The 19176-nt window shown below is 48.9% G+C and overlaps 2 protein-coding genes across 5 annotated transcripts in view; one reads left to right on the forward strand and one right to left on the reverse strand.

Moving 5' to 3' along the window:
* NCF2 (neutrophil cytosolic factor 2) overlaps nucleotides 1-8592 on the forward strand; it is a 19668-nt gene extending 11076 nt beyond the window's left edge. Inside the window, exons 5-15 of the mRNA XM_006772958.2 lie at nucleotides 89-196; nucleotides 551-610; nucleotides 1960-2003; nucleotides 3148-3289; nucleotides 3385-3453; nucleotides 4334-4412; nucleotides 5814-5839; nucleotides 6253-6404; nucleotides 6529-6640; nucleotides 7556-7733; nucleotides 8317-8592. Of these exons, the coding sequence (XP_006773021.1) occupies nucleotides 89-196; nucleotides 551-610; nucleotides 1960-2003; nucleotides 3148-3289; nucleotides 3385-3453; nucleotides 4334-4412; nucleotides 5814-5839; nucleotides 6253-6404; nucleotides 6529-6640; nucleotides 7556-7733; nucleotides 8317-8429 (1083 nt within the window). The 3' untranslated portion in view covers nucleotides 8430-8592. The remainder of the gene's footprint in view (nucleotides 1-88; nucleotides 197-550; nucleotides 611-1959; nucleotides 2004-3147; nucleotides 3290-3384; nucleotides 3454-4333; nucleotides 4413-5813; nucleotides 5840-6252; nucleotides 6405-6528; nucleotides 6641-7555; nucleotides 7734-8316) is intronic.
* Nucleotides 8593-9655: 1063 nt separating this feature from the next.
* The window catches only part of SMG7 (SMG7 nonsense mediated mRNA decay factor), a 43025-nt gene continuing 33504 nt past the window's right edge, over nucleotides 9656-19176 (reverse strand). For 2 of the 4 annotated variants that reach the window (XM_006772960.2, XM_006772959.2), the window contains exons 16-23: nucleotides 18487-18869; nucleotides 17492-17863; nucleotides 16635-16784; nucleotides 14402-14482; nucleotides 13794-13953; nucleotides 12781-12951; nucleotides 12522-12667; nucleotides 9656-12002 (exon numbers count right to left, since the gene is read on the reverse strand). In XM_006772960.2, the coding sequence (XP_006773023.1) occupies nucleotides 11889-12002; nucleotides 12522-12667; nucleotides 12781-12951; nucleotides 13794-13953; nucleotides 14402-14482; nucleotides 16635-16784; nucleotides 17492-17863; nucleotides 18487-18869 (1577 nt within the window). In that variant the 3' untranslated portion in view covers nucleotides 9656-11888. The remainder of the gene's footprint in view (nucleotides 12003-12521; nucleotides 12668-12780; nucleotides 12952-13793; nucleotides 13954-14401; nucleotides 14483-16634; nucleotides 16785-17491; nucleotides 17864-18486; nucleotides 18870-19176) is intronic. The other 2 variants (XM_006772961.2, XM_006772962.2) reach the window with 1 other exon arrangement.

Below are 19176 nucleotides of genomic sequence, written 5' to 3' on the forward strand. Positions count from 1 at the left end.
TATCCCTGCACGCACTCAGGGAGGGAGCAGGGCAAGCCTGGTTACCTGGGCTGTGTGGTAGGGAAACACTGTGCTCTCCGCCTCATAGAAGCAGAAGTTGTACGAGCCGGTGGTGATCCCTGTGGGCAGGCTCTTTCGACCAAATGAGAGGCAGGTGGCCCAGCTGGTGAAGAAGGATTACCTGGGCAAGGCTACGGTAGGTGGCTCTCAGCTTCCCTGGTGTCTCCTAAGGCCTGGGCCATGCGGAGCAAGGTGGGGGCGGGGCTTTGAAAAGGACACCCCACGCGGTTCCGCCCTGGGATGGCAAGGAGAGACTGCTTATAGCGTGGGGTCTTGCTGAAAGGCGCTTGAGTTTACTTTCTCCAGGCTCCTCTCCTTCCTCATTTCCGCCTGCCCCTGGGCGGGGGCCGCCGGGTGACTCGCAGGATGCTGGTCTCGGGACCGAGCCAGTGGGAATGGATGGGGCTGGGAGGAAGGAGGGTGTCCCGGGGGCCATAGGCAGATAGGGAAACAGTGCTGGCAGAACCCTCACCCGTTTCCTCCATTTCAGGTGGTGGCGTCTGTGGTGGATCAAGACAACTTCTCGGGATTTGCCCCTCTGCAGCCGCAGGTGAGGGTGCTTCCTGCGCCATGGACCCTGGACCGAGGTCCCAGACAGGGGAGGGCTCTGTGGGACTGCCCCCGGGAGGGCGTTTCCGCTGCCTCACCTCAAGGGCTCCTTCCACTGGCCTCCCAGTGCTGCTGAGGGTGCTGCCGGCCATTCCTGTCTCAGGCTCCAGGCTCATTTGGCCGAAAGAGCGGGACATGAAGGGTGGGGCATGAAGCAGTTGGAGGCTTAACCAGCCTCAAGTCCTCAAGGAACAAACCTCCCGCTTGCCCCCGGTGCCAGTCTCCCCTTCTCAAGGTCTAGGAGAGCTGAGGACTGTCTCTCCTGAAGCTTCGACTGAAATGCAAGCTGACAGAGGCCTTTGAACGATCCTCTTCTCGGGCACCTCCCGGGGGCTGGGCCTGAGGCCCTGAGCTCTCCTGGCGGCACCCATTGGCCTGTATACAGGGGGTTCCCCTGGGAACACAGGGAGGGTGCCCACAGTGGACCCTGTTTCCGCACAAGCTGGGCTCAGAGCTGTGGTCCCCGATGGACTGGATGGCAAGGGGTCCATGCGAAGGCAGAGCTTCCTCGTGAGGGAGGAGGGTAAGACAGGCCGAGCAGGAGTCGGGCTCTGCTGCGAGAGACCCATGATGGGCAGGAGCGCTGGTCAGCACTGCCAGGGCCGGGGCTCTGAGGGCACTGCCGACAGCCTGCCCGGGTCAGAATGGTGACCGCTGGCCCCGAATGTGACCAGTGCTGGGGCTCGCAGGCTGAGATGAGCAGAGAACAGCGAGTCCAGATGCATTGATCTTTCTCACACTAAATTGTGGGAAACCTCTCAGAAGGCCCTTGGGCTTCCAGCAGCCAGACGGCTCCAAGAGGAGCAGGTGCCAGGTAACTGGACTCCGGGGTGCTCGGTGTAGAACAGGAAACGCACATTGAAAGGAGAGTCTCGCCTGGTCGGTGGCTCTGGAGTCGATTTTAAACACCCACCAGTGTCATGTGACAGAGCAGACATGAATTATAGAACAGAGCTTTTGGAAACCGCCCCAACAAAGGGCAGAGCTCAAGGTCAAAGGCATCCTCGTGACGCCATGCTGCTCTGCGACAGCCCAACTTCTCCGGAACCAGCTCTGGCCCAGGGCGAACTGCTGTTCTGGTGATGCTGGCCTGGGAGCAGACGGGGCGCTCCTTTCCAGTGTTTAGTCTGGGTGCGCTGTGCCTCTCCCGGATGGTGTTCTGATGGAGCCACAAATGCCGTCTTTGGTTTTCTGGTCGGGAAGAAGGCTGCAGTGACCATTAACGGTCTGTTCTCTTTCTTTCTTTCTTCCGTGTCCTGCCCATCTTCATCTCTCTTTGATGTTCAATAGGCAGCGGAGCCTCCACCCCGACCCAAAACCCCCGAGATCTTCAGGTAAGTTAGGGTTAGAGCCACAGGCCAACGAGCCTGGGCCGGTGGGAGTGGCGGGGGTGGGGAAGACGCTGGGGCCTGGCTACCGCTGTGAGGTGTCCCTGCGTCCCCCTGTCCATGAGCACAGTCACCATACAGGGAGAGGTTGTTGCTGAATGGGAGTAGTGTCCCATGGGATGCAGCCACCCCTCCCAGCGGGGGAACGCGGGCCTAGGGCTGCAGGGGGCGAGCTCTGGAGTCCGGCGAGCAGCGTGGGAGCCAGAAGGGCTGTTTTCACTCCCTATTGGCACATGTTTTCTGAAGAAGAGGAAGGACTCAAGAAAAAGAAGTCATTCTCCTGTAAGATGAGAAGCACAGCTTTCGTAAGAACTGCGTCTCAGTGAGGAAGTTAGCCTCACTTCCCACCCAAAAGAGGTTTAAAACAGTGAAAAAAGTTCCAGAGCAGCTATAAAAATGGGGGGCCTGGCTGAGCTCATTCCTGTCTGCTGGAGGCGTCTGTGTAAATAGACACAAGGGTCGGAACAAAAGAAGGGTGAGGGGACAGTGCCAGCAGCGAGTGAGCGGAGGAGCGTGAAACTATCGCCACCTGAAGCCGGCCTCTTGGCCACACATGCGAAGCGCCCCAGCGCCCTGAAGGGCTAAGTAGGAAGGGAGGAAATGACCTTGTGTAGCTCACAGTGGGCAGCCTCAGTACCTCCACATACACCCCTACTCCTCACAGCTCCCCCTGCAGGCACCTCATCCCCGTCCGTGTGTCTGCCTGACCCCTCACTGGCTCCAGGTGACTTCTCTTCTGCTCACCCAGCTGGCTCTCACTTGGTCGTACCCCCCCGCACCCCCCTGTGCACAGACATGGGAGCTGGCCAGGCACACCAGGAGCCTTCCTCCCCAGGGAAGGGAGGGCAAGGACCGCAAGGCCTCTATATCCACGCGGTTTTCTTTTGTTCTTGTCCCACTGCATAGATGGTTGGGAAGCGAGTTCACATACAGTTCCCTACCGCGCCCTCCTGGCTGCCCAGGGAGGCACGTGCCTGCTCAGGGTCACACAGACAGTTGGACGTGGAGTTGGGGGGTGTCTGGAGCAGTCTCCCGGGAGGGGATGTGCTCCAGGCCAGAGAGTGGACGGGATCTTGTGTCTACCCCTCAGGGCCCTGGAAGGGGAGGCGCACCGTGTGCTGTTTGGGTTTGTGCCCGAGACACCAGAGGAGCTCCATGTCCAGCCCGGGAACATCGTCTTTGTCTTGAAGAAGGGCAATGACAACTGGGCCACGGTCATGTTCAATGGGCAGGTATTCAGGGGACCTGGGGGTGGCTTAGGGGAGTGGAATCCTGGCAGCAAATGGCCGAGCGTTCTGAGAACCCCTATATGCTACCTTCTTTGCAGAAGGGGCTCGTTCCCTGCAACTTCCTCGAACCCGTGGAACTGCGGATCCAACCTCAGCAGCAGCCCCAGGTAACTGGCACCAAGGCCTGACCCAGCCCGCCCCCCTCCCCCAACCACTGACGACCTCCCCATGGAGGGGCAAGAACGTGTTGGAAACGTCACCATCACTGAAGAGTCGTGGGTCCTGAGCCCATGGAGTGGCACCAGCTGCCCAGAGCGGGACCTGGGATGAGGGGAAGCCCAGATGTGCTGAGCGGGAGGTCTTTCGGACTGACTGGGCCCACCCACCTGTGAGTCCTCCTGGTCACAGGACCCAATGCCCACAACATATGAAGGTTAGGTCTTCCCAGAAATGTCCTCTTCACCTGGGAAAATAGTCAAAGTGTTGCTTGGTGAAATGCCAGAGAGAGGGGGGGGGAGGAGAGGGAGAGGAAGACGGGGAAAGGAGGGGAGGAGAGAGAGAGAGAAAGAGAGAGAGAGAGAGCACTGCTCTGGAGCTGCTACCAGCTCCTCCACTGCCCCTCAAGGGCCCACCCTCCTGCTGGGCCTGTGAGAAGCTGCTTGGGCCTGAGCGGAGTGTAGATGGCTGGGCAGTGCAGCAGGTGTCCCATGTGGGCCTGGTCCTCCCTGGTTGGAATCATGGCATCCAGATGACTGGAAAAGGTTTAAATGAGGGCGATTAGGCAGCAGGGGCCTTGAGGAGGGGTGGATTCTTATTTCTATGGTGGTTTGTTTCCACCAGGCCCACCCTGCCTCCCCTTTTAACCCACTTTCCCTCCCCTCCATGTCACCAGCACCCCTGCCTTTAGGAAGTCATTTGCACCTGGCTCTCTTCCCTGGGGTCTGCGAGTCTCCCCCAAACCCCCACTCCCTCCCCCCCTACCCCCTACCCTGGCCGAAGAACTTTGTCAGGATGAACGTTCTCACCATCTCTTCCTGTTCTGAGCAGGATGACGACGCCTCCCCAGAGTCCGATATCCCAGCTCCGCCCAGTTCCAGTGCTCCAGGAAGACCCCAGCTGTCACCAGGTGAGTGTCCTTGGAGCGACATCCCGGGCAACAACGAAGGAACCTTCCAAGCTGCTTGCAGGAAATTCGGGCTTCTTTTCCTCTCAGCAAGCCACTCAGCTCATGGCCACTCACCCCCAGAGCCCCATCTCCTGCTCTAGCCACCCACGCTCTCAGCACACAGGATGGAGATGCCCCTTCCCCCTGCCTGCTGCAGAACACCCACGGGGCCTGGGTAAATGGGGCTGGTTGGGGGAGAGGGGCGGCAGTGAGTGTCCCAAGTCGTCACCAAACCCCAGTCAACACTGACACCACCGTGAAGTAACTGCTCATTTACCACAGAGGCCGGGACGGTTCTTTTCAAAGGCCTCAGGAGCTCTAGTACCTGGAAAAGAAATTCTCTGCAGAGCCTCCGGGAAGACAAAGGACCCAGGGCAGACGGCAGGGGAGACCCTCCCGCTGAGTGGAGAGCGCTGCTGCCTCAGGAGGAACGGGCTTGCTTTCTCTCTCTCTCTCTATATATATATATATACACACACACATATATTTCTCGATTGAGCCACTTAGATTTATGACACTTCACCCCATACGTCAGCATGTATCTCCTAAGAGCAAGGACATTCTTCTCCATAACCCCAATTCAACTGTTACACCCAGGACATTTAACATTAACTTTATAGAATGTACTAGTATATTGCATATTCAATTACTCTGATTATCCTCCAAAGTATCCTTGCTAGCTTTTTGGTATCTTTTTCTGTCTAGGGGCCCATCAGGGATCACCTATTAACCTAGGAAGATTTTAACAGTATAAATCCCTAGGTTTCTTTATTCTGCTATTTTAGACCTGGAATTTGCTTAGGAATCTGTGTTTCTACAAAAAAAACCTTCCCAAGTGATTTTAAGTCAAGCTTGGTTTGAGATCAGTGGTCTTTTATGATGATGATGATGATGATGATGATGATGATGAATCCCCCATAGTGTATACTTCTTGTATATAAGTAATATGCATATTGCCATATCAATATGTTATACACATTGAAAACACACACAAAAATAAAGGATAAGGTAAAAATAGGTGGTTCTATCTAACATTTCTTCTGTGGCCCCTGGCTCACCTCCCATTCTCTGTTTGTCTTTGCTTTGGAGCCCCTGGTTCCACCCTGCTGACCCTAGGGGTTGGTGAGGATGGGCAGTCCTTTGATAATTACCCATAGCTCCCTGGAAGCAGAGACTGGGTTCCTGTGTGCATTCATGGCTTTGCGCTTCGCATGTCCCCACAATAAGGTTAATAGTTGCCCTAGAGATGAAAGGGTATGACGTTGGGTGCCCTGTTCTAAGAGGTTTCATTCTGAGTATGAAAGGGGCTGGTCAAGAGTGTCCATTCATCTTCTCTTTTCACTCCTTCCCTTCTCCGTTTAGGTCAGAAAGAAAAAGAAGAGCCCAAGGTAACATTTTGCCTCGTACTATTTCAAGTGGTAGAGAATGGGAGAGCGTGGGCTGCCCACCACGGGCTTGTGTCCCTGGATAGAAATAGCCCCAAAGAAAGGGTCGACCAGTGCCACCCCGCTCACAGCCAGGCCCTGGGGACCCTCCACCACCTCCCGCCCCATCCCCACGTACACATTTCCTGCTGGCCCGTAGCTGGTGGGCCAGATCTCCCTGGGTAGGACTTCCTGTCCAAGCAAGAGCTGGGCTAGACGACCTCCGAAGACCCTTCACATTACTTACTGAAGCCAGTTACGTGTTGGCCTCTCCCGGCTACACAGTCCTCCTGGTGCTACAGTAAAGCTGTGGCGAGCCGGGAGGTTGCTAAGAGGAAGCACAGACACTCATGAGTTCCCTTTGCTTCCCTCTCCAGGAAATAAAGCTCCATGTTCCCGTGCTCTACACACTCAAGGTGCACTACAAGTACACAGTGGTCATGGAGACTCAGCCCGGGCTCCCCTACAGCCAGGTGCGGGACATGGTGTCGAAGAAACTGGAGCTCCTGCCGGAACACACCAAGCTGAGGTGAGCGCCGTGCAGGTGGCAGTTAGGGGACAGCTGGGGACCTGGCGCTGGCCTAGAGGACAGAAGGGGATGGTTTTGCACTGACCTCTCTCTAACTTGGTTCTTACTCATTATCTCCACCCAGCTATCGGCCAGGGGACGGCCAGGAGCTAGTGCCCCTTTCGGAGGACAGCATGAAGGCTGCCTGGGGCCAAGCGAGAAACTACTGCCTGACTCTGTGGTGTGAGAACACAGTGGTGAGTGCAGTGAGCCTGAGGGCACTGCGGTCAGTTGTGGGCCACGTCCTCAGCAGCAATTCAACATCTAGCAGGCCCTCATTTAGTTCTTCTAGCCTCCATCTCAGGTGAGGAAACAGGTCCAGAGGTCACACTGCTGGGAAGCAGTGGCGCTGGGATACAAGCCTAGTCTTTGGACTCCTGGGCCCTTTCTACCTTATGGTACTGCCTTTCCATACAGAGGACCTGCCAGGGTTGCAGCCAGTAGCACTAGGAAACGACAACTTCTAACACAGCCCGGCACGGAGCCTCCCAGTTTCTAACGCTGATTCCTTAAATCCTATGACTCACATCTCTAGAAACTACATCCTTCCCTCAACATCTGTGGGACAAAAATGACCATCATGCTCTTGGCCTTGGATAGGATGGTGCTGTGCAGTGGCTCTCAAACTTTAGCATGCACCCACATTCCCTAGAGGGCTTGTGAAAACAGATTGCTGAGCCCCATCTGATCTAATAGGCTTGGGATGGAGCTGAAAATGTGCATTTCTTCAAGGCCCCGCATTGTGAGTGCTGGAGAGAGGGTGTCGGACTCAAGAGACCTAGGTTTGACTTTGCATTCTATCATTTACTGGTCACTCAACCTGTTTCTCTTTCTGAAAAGAATAGTACCTATTCTACCTTTTCAGGCTTACTGTAAGTTTCAGGTAAGATTTTATGACTACCTGTGGTCCTGCAGACCTTCAGTTTCATTTATCCAACCGGCCAGTATTCACAGAGTACGTGTTAGGTCTATGTTAGACACCGGGGCCAAATCTGCCACTGAGTTTATATCCAGGTGCTACTGGCACTTCTCTGACCGAATCCCTCAGGGATGATGTCCACTGTTCACTGTGCAGGAAGTTAGGAAAACTAACAGGCCCTTTATTATTTCAGGGTGACCAAGGCTTTCCAGATGAGGACAAGGAAAGTGAGAAATCGGATGCCAATAGCCAGACATTGGAACCTCAGCTGAAGGAAGGGAGCCAAGTGGTAGCGATCTTCAGTTACGAGGCTACCCAGCCAGAAGACCTGGAGTTCCTGGAAGGGGACATAATCCAGGTTGTGTCCATGGGTAAGTGCTGCTCCTGGATTATAGACATTAATGTCCATGTTAGTAGAAATAAAGGGCAGAGGCAGAAAACATCACTCACCTCCAAATGAAACTTGAGCCAGTGGTCTCAATCTCCTTCTGTGCTCTCAGCTGGAGAGAGCACAACCCAGTGCTCAGCTTTTCCGTTCGTTGCCCTAATGGGCAGGGAAGCAACAAATGGCACCTTACTAGTAAATGACACTTCAGTACATTCACATTTAAAGATGTCTACGCTTCAGAAGCCACGGATTATCATTTCGAGTTAACAGATTGGAAGGTGGCTGGCACCATTTTGCCTTGGCACCAAGCTGTGAGATACCCATCTTCTGCATACCGTAGTTCTTTGGATGTATGTACTTTTGAAGATGAGAGTAGAAGGGGGTACATTTTGTCTCACAAGCAGCTATTCAGAATTACTCTGTGTCCCTGGCGGCTTCCCTAATTCTGCAAGGAATCAAACACATTAAAAACTGAAACAGTGTTCTTAGTGCTTCTTAAAGTGCAGTAAGCGAGGCCATTTTCCTGTACTGGTTTTAGAAATCAGTCTCTGCTTTCCCTTCACCAGTGAACGACGAGTGGCTGGAAGGGGAGTGCAAAGGGAAGTTCGGCATTTTCCCCAAGGCTTTTGTTGAAGAACGTGCAGCCACAGACCTGGACAGCACTCCCAGGGGAGTCTAGGATGCCTCACAACCTATGGAGCGGGAGGAAAAAACTACCATCGCATTTGTAAGGTTTAGAACGCCTCTGTGGTACATGGTCCAGTGTTAACTAATCTGCTTTCCTCTGTTAGACAATGATGTGAGAATTTAGGATTATGAACACCTTGGGGTGGGGTGGGGCAGAAGGGCATGAGGGGGCGTCCCAGGTGCTGTTTTTTGCTCAGAGTACGGCTACCCAGATGTTCACTTTGTGAAAAATGCACGGAGTTGCAGTTATCATCGTTGCACTTCTCTGTATGTGTGATAGAAATAAAAAGCCAAGCCACTCAGAATGCAGGCCTAAGGCCTAACCGTAAATAACTATTCCTGTTCACCATCAGACTCCTGGGGACTGACTAACCTACAGGTAATTCAGGAGGCACGCGCACAAACTTAACTTTTAAGTCTTGTTGCTAGACTGACTGAGTTTCCCACGGAATGACTAGAATTACATCCCTTCATGTTTTCTCAGAGAAACACGTAAGAGCTTAATAGGAAAATTTGCCACTGAGACTTAACTGAAGAAAAGCCATGTTCAGGCAGCCAGTTGGTTAACAGTATCCTATTAGTTAACATTCCGTACAACGTTAATGTGCATGATAGAATGCTGTGGCCTTACCTTGGTTATCATGTAAACCAGTGGCCTGTTTTTCAGGGTTAACTTGAAGGATTCCATAGATACTAGGCCTGACCTTAATCAGCCCATTTCTTGTGAGTATAATTTTTTGTGCTTCTCTCCTGCCCCTTCCTGTGTCCATACTTTAATAATTTTTCAAGTGTGTAGGTGAGGGACAGACAGAATCAACACCTAGGGCGGAAGACCCAGCAGGCTGCCACTGGACATTTTGGACACAACTTGAAGAAATGCAACCCTAAAGCTAAGAATAATTATTAATTACCGTTGCTGCCAGTCAGACGTAGTGACTTCTACAGTGAATTGCCTTACTAACAGAGAGACTAGGGATAAAACTGGTGGATATGTTAACTCCTTTGCATAAGTATTCTTTATTTATTAAATAAAAGAATTTGATAGTTTCTACTCATCCCTTTCCATACTAATGCATGCTGGTTTGGAAGGCTACTAAAAGCAAAAGTAAGCCTGAAGCATATCCAACTTCTGACCACTTCTACTTTCCTCTATATGACTTCTGAGTTGTTCCCAAGTCTTGACTTTAGGGTAGAAAAGAAACCATCTGTACACAGATCTGGTTGGAGAACATGGTTTAATTAAAGGCAAAGCTGATTTCAGCAGCTGCAGGTCTTGCACAGACAGACCTAAATAAACAAACAAAAAACCCAAAACAAACAAAACACAAAAGAAGGTTTACTACACAAAACCAGTTTCTGATGAAGATTCTCCTCTCCCCCCTCATTACTCCACACGGAGGATGATAAGGTGAGGAACCCGCCCGAGAATCAGAAAACATTCCAAACACCAAATGCTCATGCAGAAATGGGGCTGCAGAGGGGACGTGGGCGCTCCTGGGAGCGACGGCGAACCTGATGAGCTGGTCTAGGGTGCAAGAATGGGTGACGGTTCACACACTGGAATGTCGCAGCTGCCTGAATGTGGGGCTCAAACACACAGAGTGGGGAAAGGCAGCAGGGAGGAGGCTTGGGAGGGAGGGACTGGAAAAAGTGGACACAGGAAGGGGCAGGAGAGAAGCACAAAGGGTTTCATATTGCCATTGGATTCGGGGGAGGGGGAGCTTCACCCTTTCAGACCTTCTAAAAAAAAGAAAAAAACAAAAAACCCCAAACACCATGTCAAACTGAGAGAGCAATAATGTAAGCACACGGGACTCCACCCACTCTCTCTGAAGAGCCATGAGCGTTACGCCCCGCCCCTTTCACTGCTGGGGCTGCCCAGACTCCAGTGAGCCGGGCTCGGGATGTGCTTTGTTCTGTAGCCACCTTCTAGCTCTCAAGTCCCACACTAACCACACACAACCCTCTCCGAGAGCAGGTGGGCCTGTGCGTGCACACACTCTCGAGTGCACAAAGGAGAGACCTCCTGGAAAATAAACCCTACCACTAGCACAGCAATTGGACATTTAGATTGTTTCCATAATTTCCCCTTAAAATATTACTTTTCCAGGAAATGACTAACAGAAATGCTGTCCTGTTTCTACCCAAGAAAATGTTCAGTCCTCTTTCCTTCTAATAAATAGCAAATAAAAGCTCATTTTCCTTTCTTCCACCTCTTCCAGAATGGACTTCGTTGTGTTTTCTTCTGTGCATGATGCACATGTGTCCATGTTGCCTCAAGTTTCACTCTGAAGGTGGAGGCTGGGAGATTGCAGCTGGTGGGGGGCCTGGCCCCTCTGGGCTACACAGCCGCCGCTCCTTCCTCTTCAGACTGTCTTTTGGGCCCCAGCTGCTGGACCCCTTCTGTTGCTTCTTGGCGTGATGTTGTACACATTAGGAATAAAAACAATGACTAGCATGTAGCATAGGGTAGAAAAGGGACGGAGGTAGGATGGGAGGGGTTGGGGGTAGATAGGATAAGGGCACAAAAACCAACCAAACAAAAATAACCACACTGAAAGCTTCTACCTAGTAACACCAGGCCATGAATGGACTAGCCTGCCTTCTGGGAGACTGCTTGCTCTGCTACTGCAAAATGTACAGGAATCAAAAACGTCCATTTAAACCCTACAGCAGCCACCTGCTGGTCCAGCCCAGCACCACCACCCACACTGCACCCTCGAGTGGGGCTCGAGCACCTACAGAGTGAAGGGCATTTCCTGCTGGAGTCTCCAGGCCAGAAGAGGGCCTACCGGAACCTTCTGAGCGAAGGCGAGGCCTTGTACTCTCCCTATGGAACACTGCCACTGGCCGAAGAGGTCCGCTTCCCCATCCTGTCACCACCAACCTCTCAAGGAGCAGTGAACGGGGCTTCCCTTGCTGCACACTGACTAGAAGCAGCACATCTGTGTATGGAAGAATTCAGTGTGACTTTTTACTACTGAGAGTATAACAATAATAAAAGATGTTTAGGAATAATTTCAACTACATTCTCAGTCAGCAAAGCAATCATTAATGGATTCCTATTTTATTCCCCAGAGAGGAAAAAAGGACTGAGAAGTTTCCACTGGCTTCTCCCACCTGCCTTCCCTTCTCAGCTTTCACTTCCCATGTGGCTGGGGACATGCACGATGGAGAAGGCGAGAGGCGGTGCTATCAGGTAACTGAGTGAGACAAACAGCAGTTCCTCTCTCCCTCCGGAGGCCCGGGTGGACGGAGAGTTCCTGATGGTTTTTCTTTTGGTTGCACTGCGGACATTTCGTGCACACTCAGCGGGCCGGTGGAACACTTACACCCTCTCAACGGCAAGACACAGAGAAGAGGGCTGCCACCTGCAGGGGCTGTGGGCCAGTCCTGCAAACCCAACATGCCATGGTGTATGGAGCCTCATTGCCAGGTTGCCACCCCAGCCTCAGTGTGGAGGGTTCATGGTGCCTTGTCCCCGCTGCTGCTTCTGTTTCTGCTGCATCAACAGCTGCTCCAGAGCGGATGGGCCAGGGTGCATCATGGAACTGGACCAGATGGACTGAAAGACAGCCCAGAGCTTGTCAGCAGAGCTCACAGGCCTGGTTGTCTGGAAGGATTGGTTCTTCAATCCCAGCCAAACATAAAGGCACAACGTACCAAGATCCCCACCCCTTAAAAAATCCAGCCATTAGAAAAGACTGTCCTCAGGACCAGCTAGCCCCTGTGAAGATTATTTTAGACCATGTGGGGACCAGAGTATTTACTGTTAGGTGCTGTTCTTTTACTTGTTCAGAAAAGGCTTAAATCAAACATTCCAAGATGAATCAGAATGTTCTTAAACTTAGAATGCAACTAGGACCTTTGTGTTTCTGCCCCTGAAGATAATGCTTTGTCACTAGTGAATTCACAAATTAAAAACAAAAAGCCCATTCAAGAACCTCATAAGGCAGGCCATGTTTCCAGAGCTCTGCTGGATATGTGCTATTAACCAAGTGTAGGGGCCTTAGGAACAACCTGGCTATTTATATGACTGAAACCAGCAACATCGCTGTGGTTCTTACTCCTGAAACCCACTCACCTTCAGGCTCTCCATGAGGACCGCAGAGGAATCCTCCACAGAGGGGCCGTGGCCTGTCCAGGTGCCGCTCGGAGTGCTGGTCGGCTGCCAGCTGCTCTCAGAGGATGATGTTGTTGAGAGATAATCAATGCCAAACCCACCCATGGCTAAGGGATGAAAAGAGAGTGGAATTCAAGAATACGTTTTATCACTGCCAAAAGCCCCAAACCAGGGAAAGACAGAGTAAAGTTATTTTACTTTTGTGAAGTTTGGGTCTCACCTGGCTTATCAGTTTTCCACCGATCTGCAGCTCTCCTATCCCTGTTATCTGGAGCCCCAATGGGTCCAAAATTGGAGAATGGAACAGAATTATGGTTGTGTGTTGGAGGGGAGCTTGGCAGGCTGCTTGGGTTAGAGGAATGAGGAGATTGGCTGGCTGGTGTTGAATGATCTATTAAATAATAGCAAAAGAGGACATTCAATAGATAAGCTGTTTCACAAACTTGCCAAGAACTAAAATTTCCTGTAGATCTGGTCACTTAAATTCTACTAAAAGTAATTAGAGGGTTTTGGAGAAAAGACAAAATAAGGGCCCCCAAAAGGACTCTGCTAGATGTAGGAATCTGTTTCTCTAAACATAAATAACGAGGCACATTCTTTGCCCAAAACAGAACGAAACAAAGCAGGAGACGATTCTGTCAAGTGCACCCACTAATGCAAAACACCTGTTTCACATAAGTACCCATTGGTCTTCTATATGAGAAATATAATTGTCTAACTTTAAGACTTACTATTAAATCAGACTCCATTTATAAAATGGGCATTTAAAAAACCTCTATTTTAAAAACTGCAGTTTTCCTGCAAAGAATGAATGTCTGCAAACAAAACTAAAAAACAGCTGACATCCTTTGGAACTCGTATTTTTCTCCCTTACAGCTCTGCTGTTTTGCTGGTTACTGAGGATATGAAAAGGCCTTAAAGAAATACACACACACACACACACGCCCCATACTGGGAATTGACCCCACAACCTGGGCATGTGCCTTGATTGGAAATTGAACCTTCACCTCTAATGCTCAACCACTGAGCTACACTGGAGGGGCTGAAAAAGCTTTTTTAATGGCATTTGTTATGTAAACTAACTCATCAGACTTTTTCTCTATTTTCTTTCAGGAGTTACTTAGAAAAAAAAATCAACACAATATATTTACAATAACAAAATCATTCTACTCGTAATCAATTTGAGTTTACTGGTAATGCAAGGTCTACCTTTCCTTGAAGACTAGTTAATACCTGAACTGGCAGGAAGTGATGGGGACCAAGGAGTCCCTTCAAACAGGGAGTACAGGGATGTTTCCTGGGGGGCCATTGCGGGACTGAGTTCTGCTTTGGAGCTGGTTGTCAGGTTTTTCCCATACACCTCATTGAACACACTGTTGTTTGGGTATCTTTCCTGAAAGAAATGACAGTCAAGTTACAGAAGCACGTCAAGGAAGGAAAAGTATTTAGAGAATGCCACGTTCAGGTTCACAGACGATTGGGACACCTTAAGCTTTTCTTAAGGCAAACTTTTGAAGGCTTTTGTTTCTTTCAGCTTTCCTGTTAATTTCCCTTTGCTTTCCCCCACACTTTTGCTCTATCTACGTAAACCACCGACGTTAAAAAGTATGAATAATTTATTAGGCGAAACAGAGCCCTAAGGATTTCAATATTGAGAGGTCAAAGGATTCAAACCTGTAACATACAAGTCTCTAGTGTACCCAATCAAAGAGGGGATAAAATAAAGAATCCAAAAGGTGCCAATATATGAAAGAGAAAAGCAGACATACTGAAATAGGACAGGAAGGAACACGGGAGCCCACAATGACAGTGCAAAGCAGGGTTCTTCACTGTTTACTCACCTGGTTGAGAGAGAATCCAGTGAGGGACAGGAAAGAGGATGAATGGGACATGAGCTCAGAGGGCTTCTCCAATAAGGATTTCTTCACAGTCCCGGGAAAAAAAATGGTAGTTAGACTATGCCTTGCATTTCCTTAATATTAATTTAACCCCTTCCCCGGCAGAAACGTGTATACTCGTTTTCACAAAATGTTCTTTTTCAGTCGTTGACGAGTATACTAAGAAAATATGGTAAAAAAATATGGTTTATAGGAAGACGAGTTACAAACTGTTTTCATAACCAGCATCAAAAATACTATATAGAACCAAAATAAAAAAATTAGTCTGAAAAAGAAACGTTTTTAACAAAAAAATTGTTGGGGAAGGGGTTAAAGACACTATACAGCCCAAGTATAAGACCATAATGTACTGTAAGCGCACTTGTGTCCACCGTAGTGTACAGCATGAGGCTCATAAGATGTGAGTGCAAATCTGTTAAGGCCACGACGTCAGCTCAGTGCCAGTGGCCACAGCGAGTTACAGACTCTCCTCCTTGATCAGGCCGCTAACCCAGCAGAGATCCTGGCAGAGACCAGAGACCCTGGAATACTCTCAAGATGCTGAACGGATCTGGCACTGTTTTCTCCCCAAGTTTTTAAAAACACGAACATTAACGACTGAAGAAAAGCCTTTCAAATCCATTTGACAACAGGTTTTGTGAACATGGTCCCTACACAGCTTTATCGACAGTTGACTAAAGTAGGTTTACAGCAGTGAGTGAATAAACACAGGAGTTTATTCTTGTATTATTATTAATTATTGTATTATTTTCCATACAAAAAACTGTAAACCTACTTTTACCCCACCCTGTACTGAAATACATAGTTGCTAAAGTCAAGCTACAAGAAAGTTATTGGGGGAAAAAGCTGAATCTCTGATGCTTGCTGTCATTGAATAGTTGATCAACATGCATTTATTAACCACCTACTGCACACAAGTCACTTTCATATACATGATATCATTAACAACGTTAAATACAGAAAGGGTTATAGTCAAGGTTTTTCTTTAAAAACATGTAACAAATAAACACTAATATGCCCCTCCCCAACTGTTCCACGAGCTTCATTTCCTACGGAAGGGGCAAGTGCAATAGGAACAAGGGATCAGGAAGCAGGTAGACAGAGAGGAAGACACTTCCACAAACCCTCCAGCCACCCGTGAAAAGCAGCAAGGCGACATGTAGCGACAGCAGGTCAGCAACTGGGGTTTCCACACCTCTAGGCGCAGTCAGGGCGCCACTACTTCAGTTTTAAGGAGATTTTATTTCTTCTAACTTGGGGGGGGGTGTAGAATGGGAGCTTTCTATGGCCACTCACCAAGCCAAATTCTTAAAGGAACTTCAAGTGCCAGGGACGGCAGCTTGTCACCAGTGCCATTAAGCTTTTATTTCTCTTAGTACAAAAATCAACGTATTTTAATTTTACGTTTTCTTGCCCAATGTCCATGGGGAAGAAAGTAAATCTCAGAACTGTTCCACGTTTTATTAAGATGAGGAAGGACAGAAAAAACAGCCACAGCACACATCTTTCGTTTACTTCCCCACCTTAGTAAATGTAATGTAAACACTGGCATAGGTACAGCATGATATCCTCCGAAATGCAGACTAGGATCTAGAAGATTTTTTAAAAAGATACAACTAATGAAGTCTTACACTTTATGTCATTGTAGTTATTTATTGCTGTAGTCACTCATTTATGGCACTCTGACACTTCTTTTTAGCATTCTGTTTATACAATTCTGGCTCTGATCACAGCTCTTAGTTAACCAAACAGAAAAGAGCCACGTAGCATTCAAAAGCACCAGTAAACTGTCTAGAACATATTTCATTTCCTATTTTGAGTTGATGAGAAAAAAAATCTCACTATTCTAAATAAGATTAATGATACTGGACATTCCTGGGTCCAGATGGAAGTGCCACTTGAGAAGTAAGTTAAATTTCCAGCATCACAACCTGTGTGCATGCGCCCAGCCCTCAGGATGGTCCTAACAAAGTCACGAATGTTAAGGTCTTGGGGAACCAGGCCGTCAGAAACATTCTGCTATGTTCTACTACCATTTGAAGGCCAGTTTGGGCCGTTGGGAAATAAACTTTACAATTCTGTAAAAAAGAAAAGCCCTCCCAAAAGAAGAAGTCACCTATTCTAAAATCTCAGAAAAGCAGCTGAGGTTAGAGCAAGACTTAGGTTAAATACATACAAAGAGGCTTCTTCCAGGGAGAGAGGCGAGAGGCCCCAGCAGAGCTGGGTAAAGATCAGGAGGGTTAGAAAAAATCAGCTCTTCCTCTTCCTCCAAGGCAGCCAGACTCTTTAACAGGTCCGGAGGAAGCAGAGGGGAGCCCTTGGGGTCCTAGTGACAGAAAGGAGCACAGTGAGAGGCCATAGGGATGACAAAAGCACAAAGGAGCAGTGGCATGATTGGGGGATGAAGTCATTAATAGTGAAGCAGGATTATGCAAAGGAAAAGGCTCTGAAACACAAAAGCAAACTGACACAGTGGGCGACAAAGATCAAGACAATACAAAGAAGCAAATACTGATGGAGCAGAACCTAAAAGGTGAAAGTGGCTCATGAGTCAAACTGTAAAGGAGCAAAGTGACTAACTTACTTTGTGCTAATGACCAACTTACAAACACATCCCTGTGTCTCAGGAATAGGAAGGGCAAGGAAGGGGAACTCCACTATTAAAGATAACTGGCTGACTATTCCTCTCAGAAAGCACTTCGTTTAAACGTGCAGTGAACTATTTTTAAACTTAGATGATTCAGCCCAACGCAGGGAGCTGTCTCCGAATTCTCTAACATGTGGGTTAGAGAGTCCTGCACATGACATTTTTGCCAGACTGTCAAGTTTAAACTCAATAACAGGACCCTTCAGCTCCTCAAATCCAACATACTGTGCAACTGTGAAGAGGAGACCAGGCGCTGTGCCCACTGCCGAGTAGCATTCTGTGACACTTATGCATCAGTGGCCTTTAGAAACAGCTACTGGGAAATTCAAAATATTTGCAGCCCAAGACCTCTCCCTCAAGTGCGTGTGACAGGAAAGGACACACACCTCAAAGGGCATCCTGGGCACAGGATCCTGCTCTGGACGGAAGACTCCTGGTGGCCGCTTGCCCCTGCGGTCCATATTTGCTTGCTGAGCCATCACAGCTCTGTTATCAGCCACGCTGTAGGAAGAGTCCCAGTAGAATTCTGGGACCTTGACTTCTGAGTGATTGTGGTTATATGGCTCCATGGGAAAAGGCTTCATTTTTTTCTCCAGAGGCTGCTGCTGCATTACAGGAGATTGCAATGACGGCTCAAACAGTTTTATGGGATCTTGGGTCTGAAGGTAGTAGGGCTGTTTCACAGGCATGATTTTCCCTAATGGGCCTTGAACCTGAGGGGGATTCCACAGCTGTTTGGAGGCATCTGCCTGCTGATACTGAAAAAGAGAAGCCTGTCATCAGGATCAGGATGAAACGCAATGTTCCTGACACTCAGTGCTCAGGAATCACAGAATGCACTTGGTTTCACAATCAACACCACTCTCGGCAATGCAGTGCTTTCCTCTACCACTCAGGTTTTTCAATACACAGAAAGCCATCTAGGTATAGATTATGGACACTGAATTCATAGTCGCTCTTTCAATTCAATCATTTAAGGGGTTTAGTGAGTGTGTCTGTCTCCCTCTGGTTTCAAGTGCTATGTGGAGGGCAATATTTAAGGTTGGTGTCACAGCTTTCTTAACATCTCATCAAGATTATGATTCTACTTCCCTTCTATAGTTTATGTTCACACAGGAAACAATTATTTCTAGAAAATACTTTCCAATAAAACTAAGAAGTAGTAGCAGCAAAGAATAGTAGTTAAGATCTACTATCTTTTACAGAAGTGGAAAGGAAAACATTTACACTTTCCTAATCAGCAAAGAGAATACTTTTATATTCTCATCATCATGACAAGCTAAGAGGTGTGTGAAAGCATAGCTAGCGTTTTCAAATAACGGAATACCGACTAACCTCAGCCCCCCCTCCTTAGTCGGCGGGGCGGTACAATGTCACCTACCTGCTGGAACCCAGAGTGGTGAGGAGGGCTCTTCCCCAAAGCTGGCACGGCTTTTGTAGGAGATTGTTGTTGCTGAGCTAGACCTTGAACCTGCAACTGGCTTGTAGACTGTGCTGTTGGCTGAGCTGGCAGAGATGTAAGGGGTTGCTGGGAAGGTGGCTGTGGTTGTTGAGGTCCCTGGTTCATTGGCCCTGGTCCAGAGGGCCGTTGCTGGCTATAAGGAATGTGGGACTGTTTCCCAGCTTGCACCTGGTTTCCTGCTGGAGAGTGAGCTGTAGGCTGAAGAAAGGTTCCTGGGACAGAAACACCAGCTGGGAAGGTGTAACCTGAGCCCATAGGAAATGCCACAGGAGGGGAAATAACATATGCTGGGGGCGGGAACCCTTTAAAACAAAAGAACACAGCTTTAGTTCTAAAGAAACTTAGCAAAAAAAAAAAAAAAGGCAAAAGAAAGTCATTTGGGTTGGGATAAGGGGGGGAAGGGGTCTTCTAAGTTCTAAAAGATAGGGGTCAACCATCAAGACTGATCAAATGAAAATCTTTAATTTCATTTCAAAAATTAAACACAGACTACTGACTGCTACTTCTATCCACTTAAGCAAGTGGAGTGTTCTAAACATGTTTAGTGACAGGAATTCCTTCATAACAAACCTGCCCTTGTATATAAACTACCAGAGAAATGGCTCCAGA

The sequence above is a fragment of the Myotis davidii genome, unplaced genomic scaffold (genome assembly GCF_000327345.1).
Source record: "Myotis davidii unplaced genomic scaffold, ASM32734v1 scaffold362, whole genome shotgun sequence".
Lineage (NCBI taxonomy): Eukaryota > Metazoa > Chordata > Mammalia > Chiroptera > Vespertilionidae > Myotis > Myotis davidii.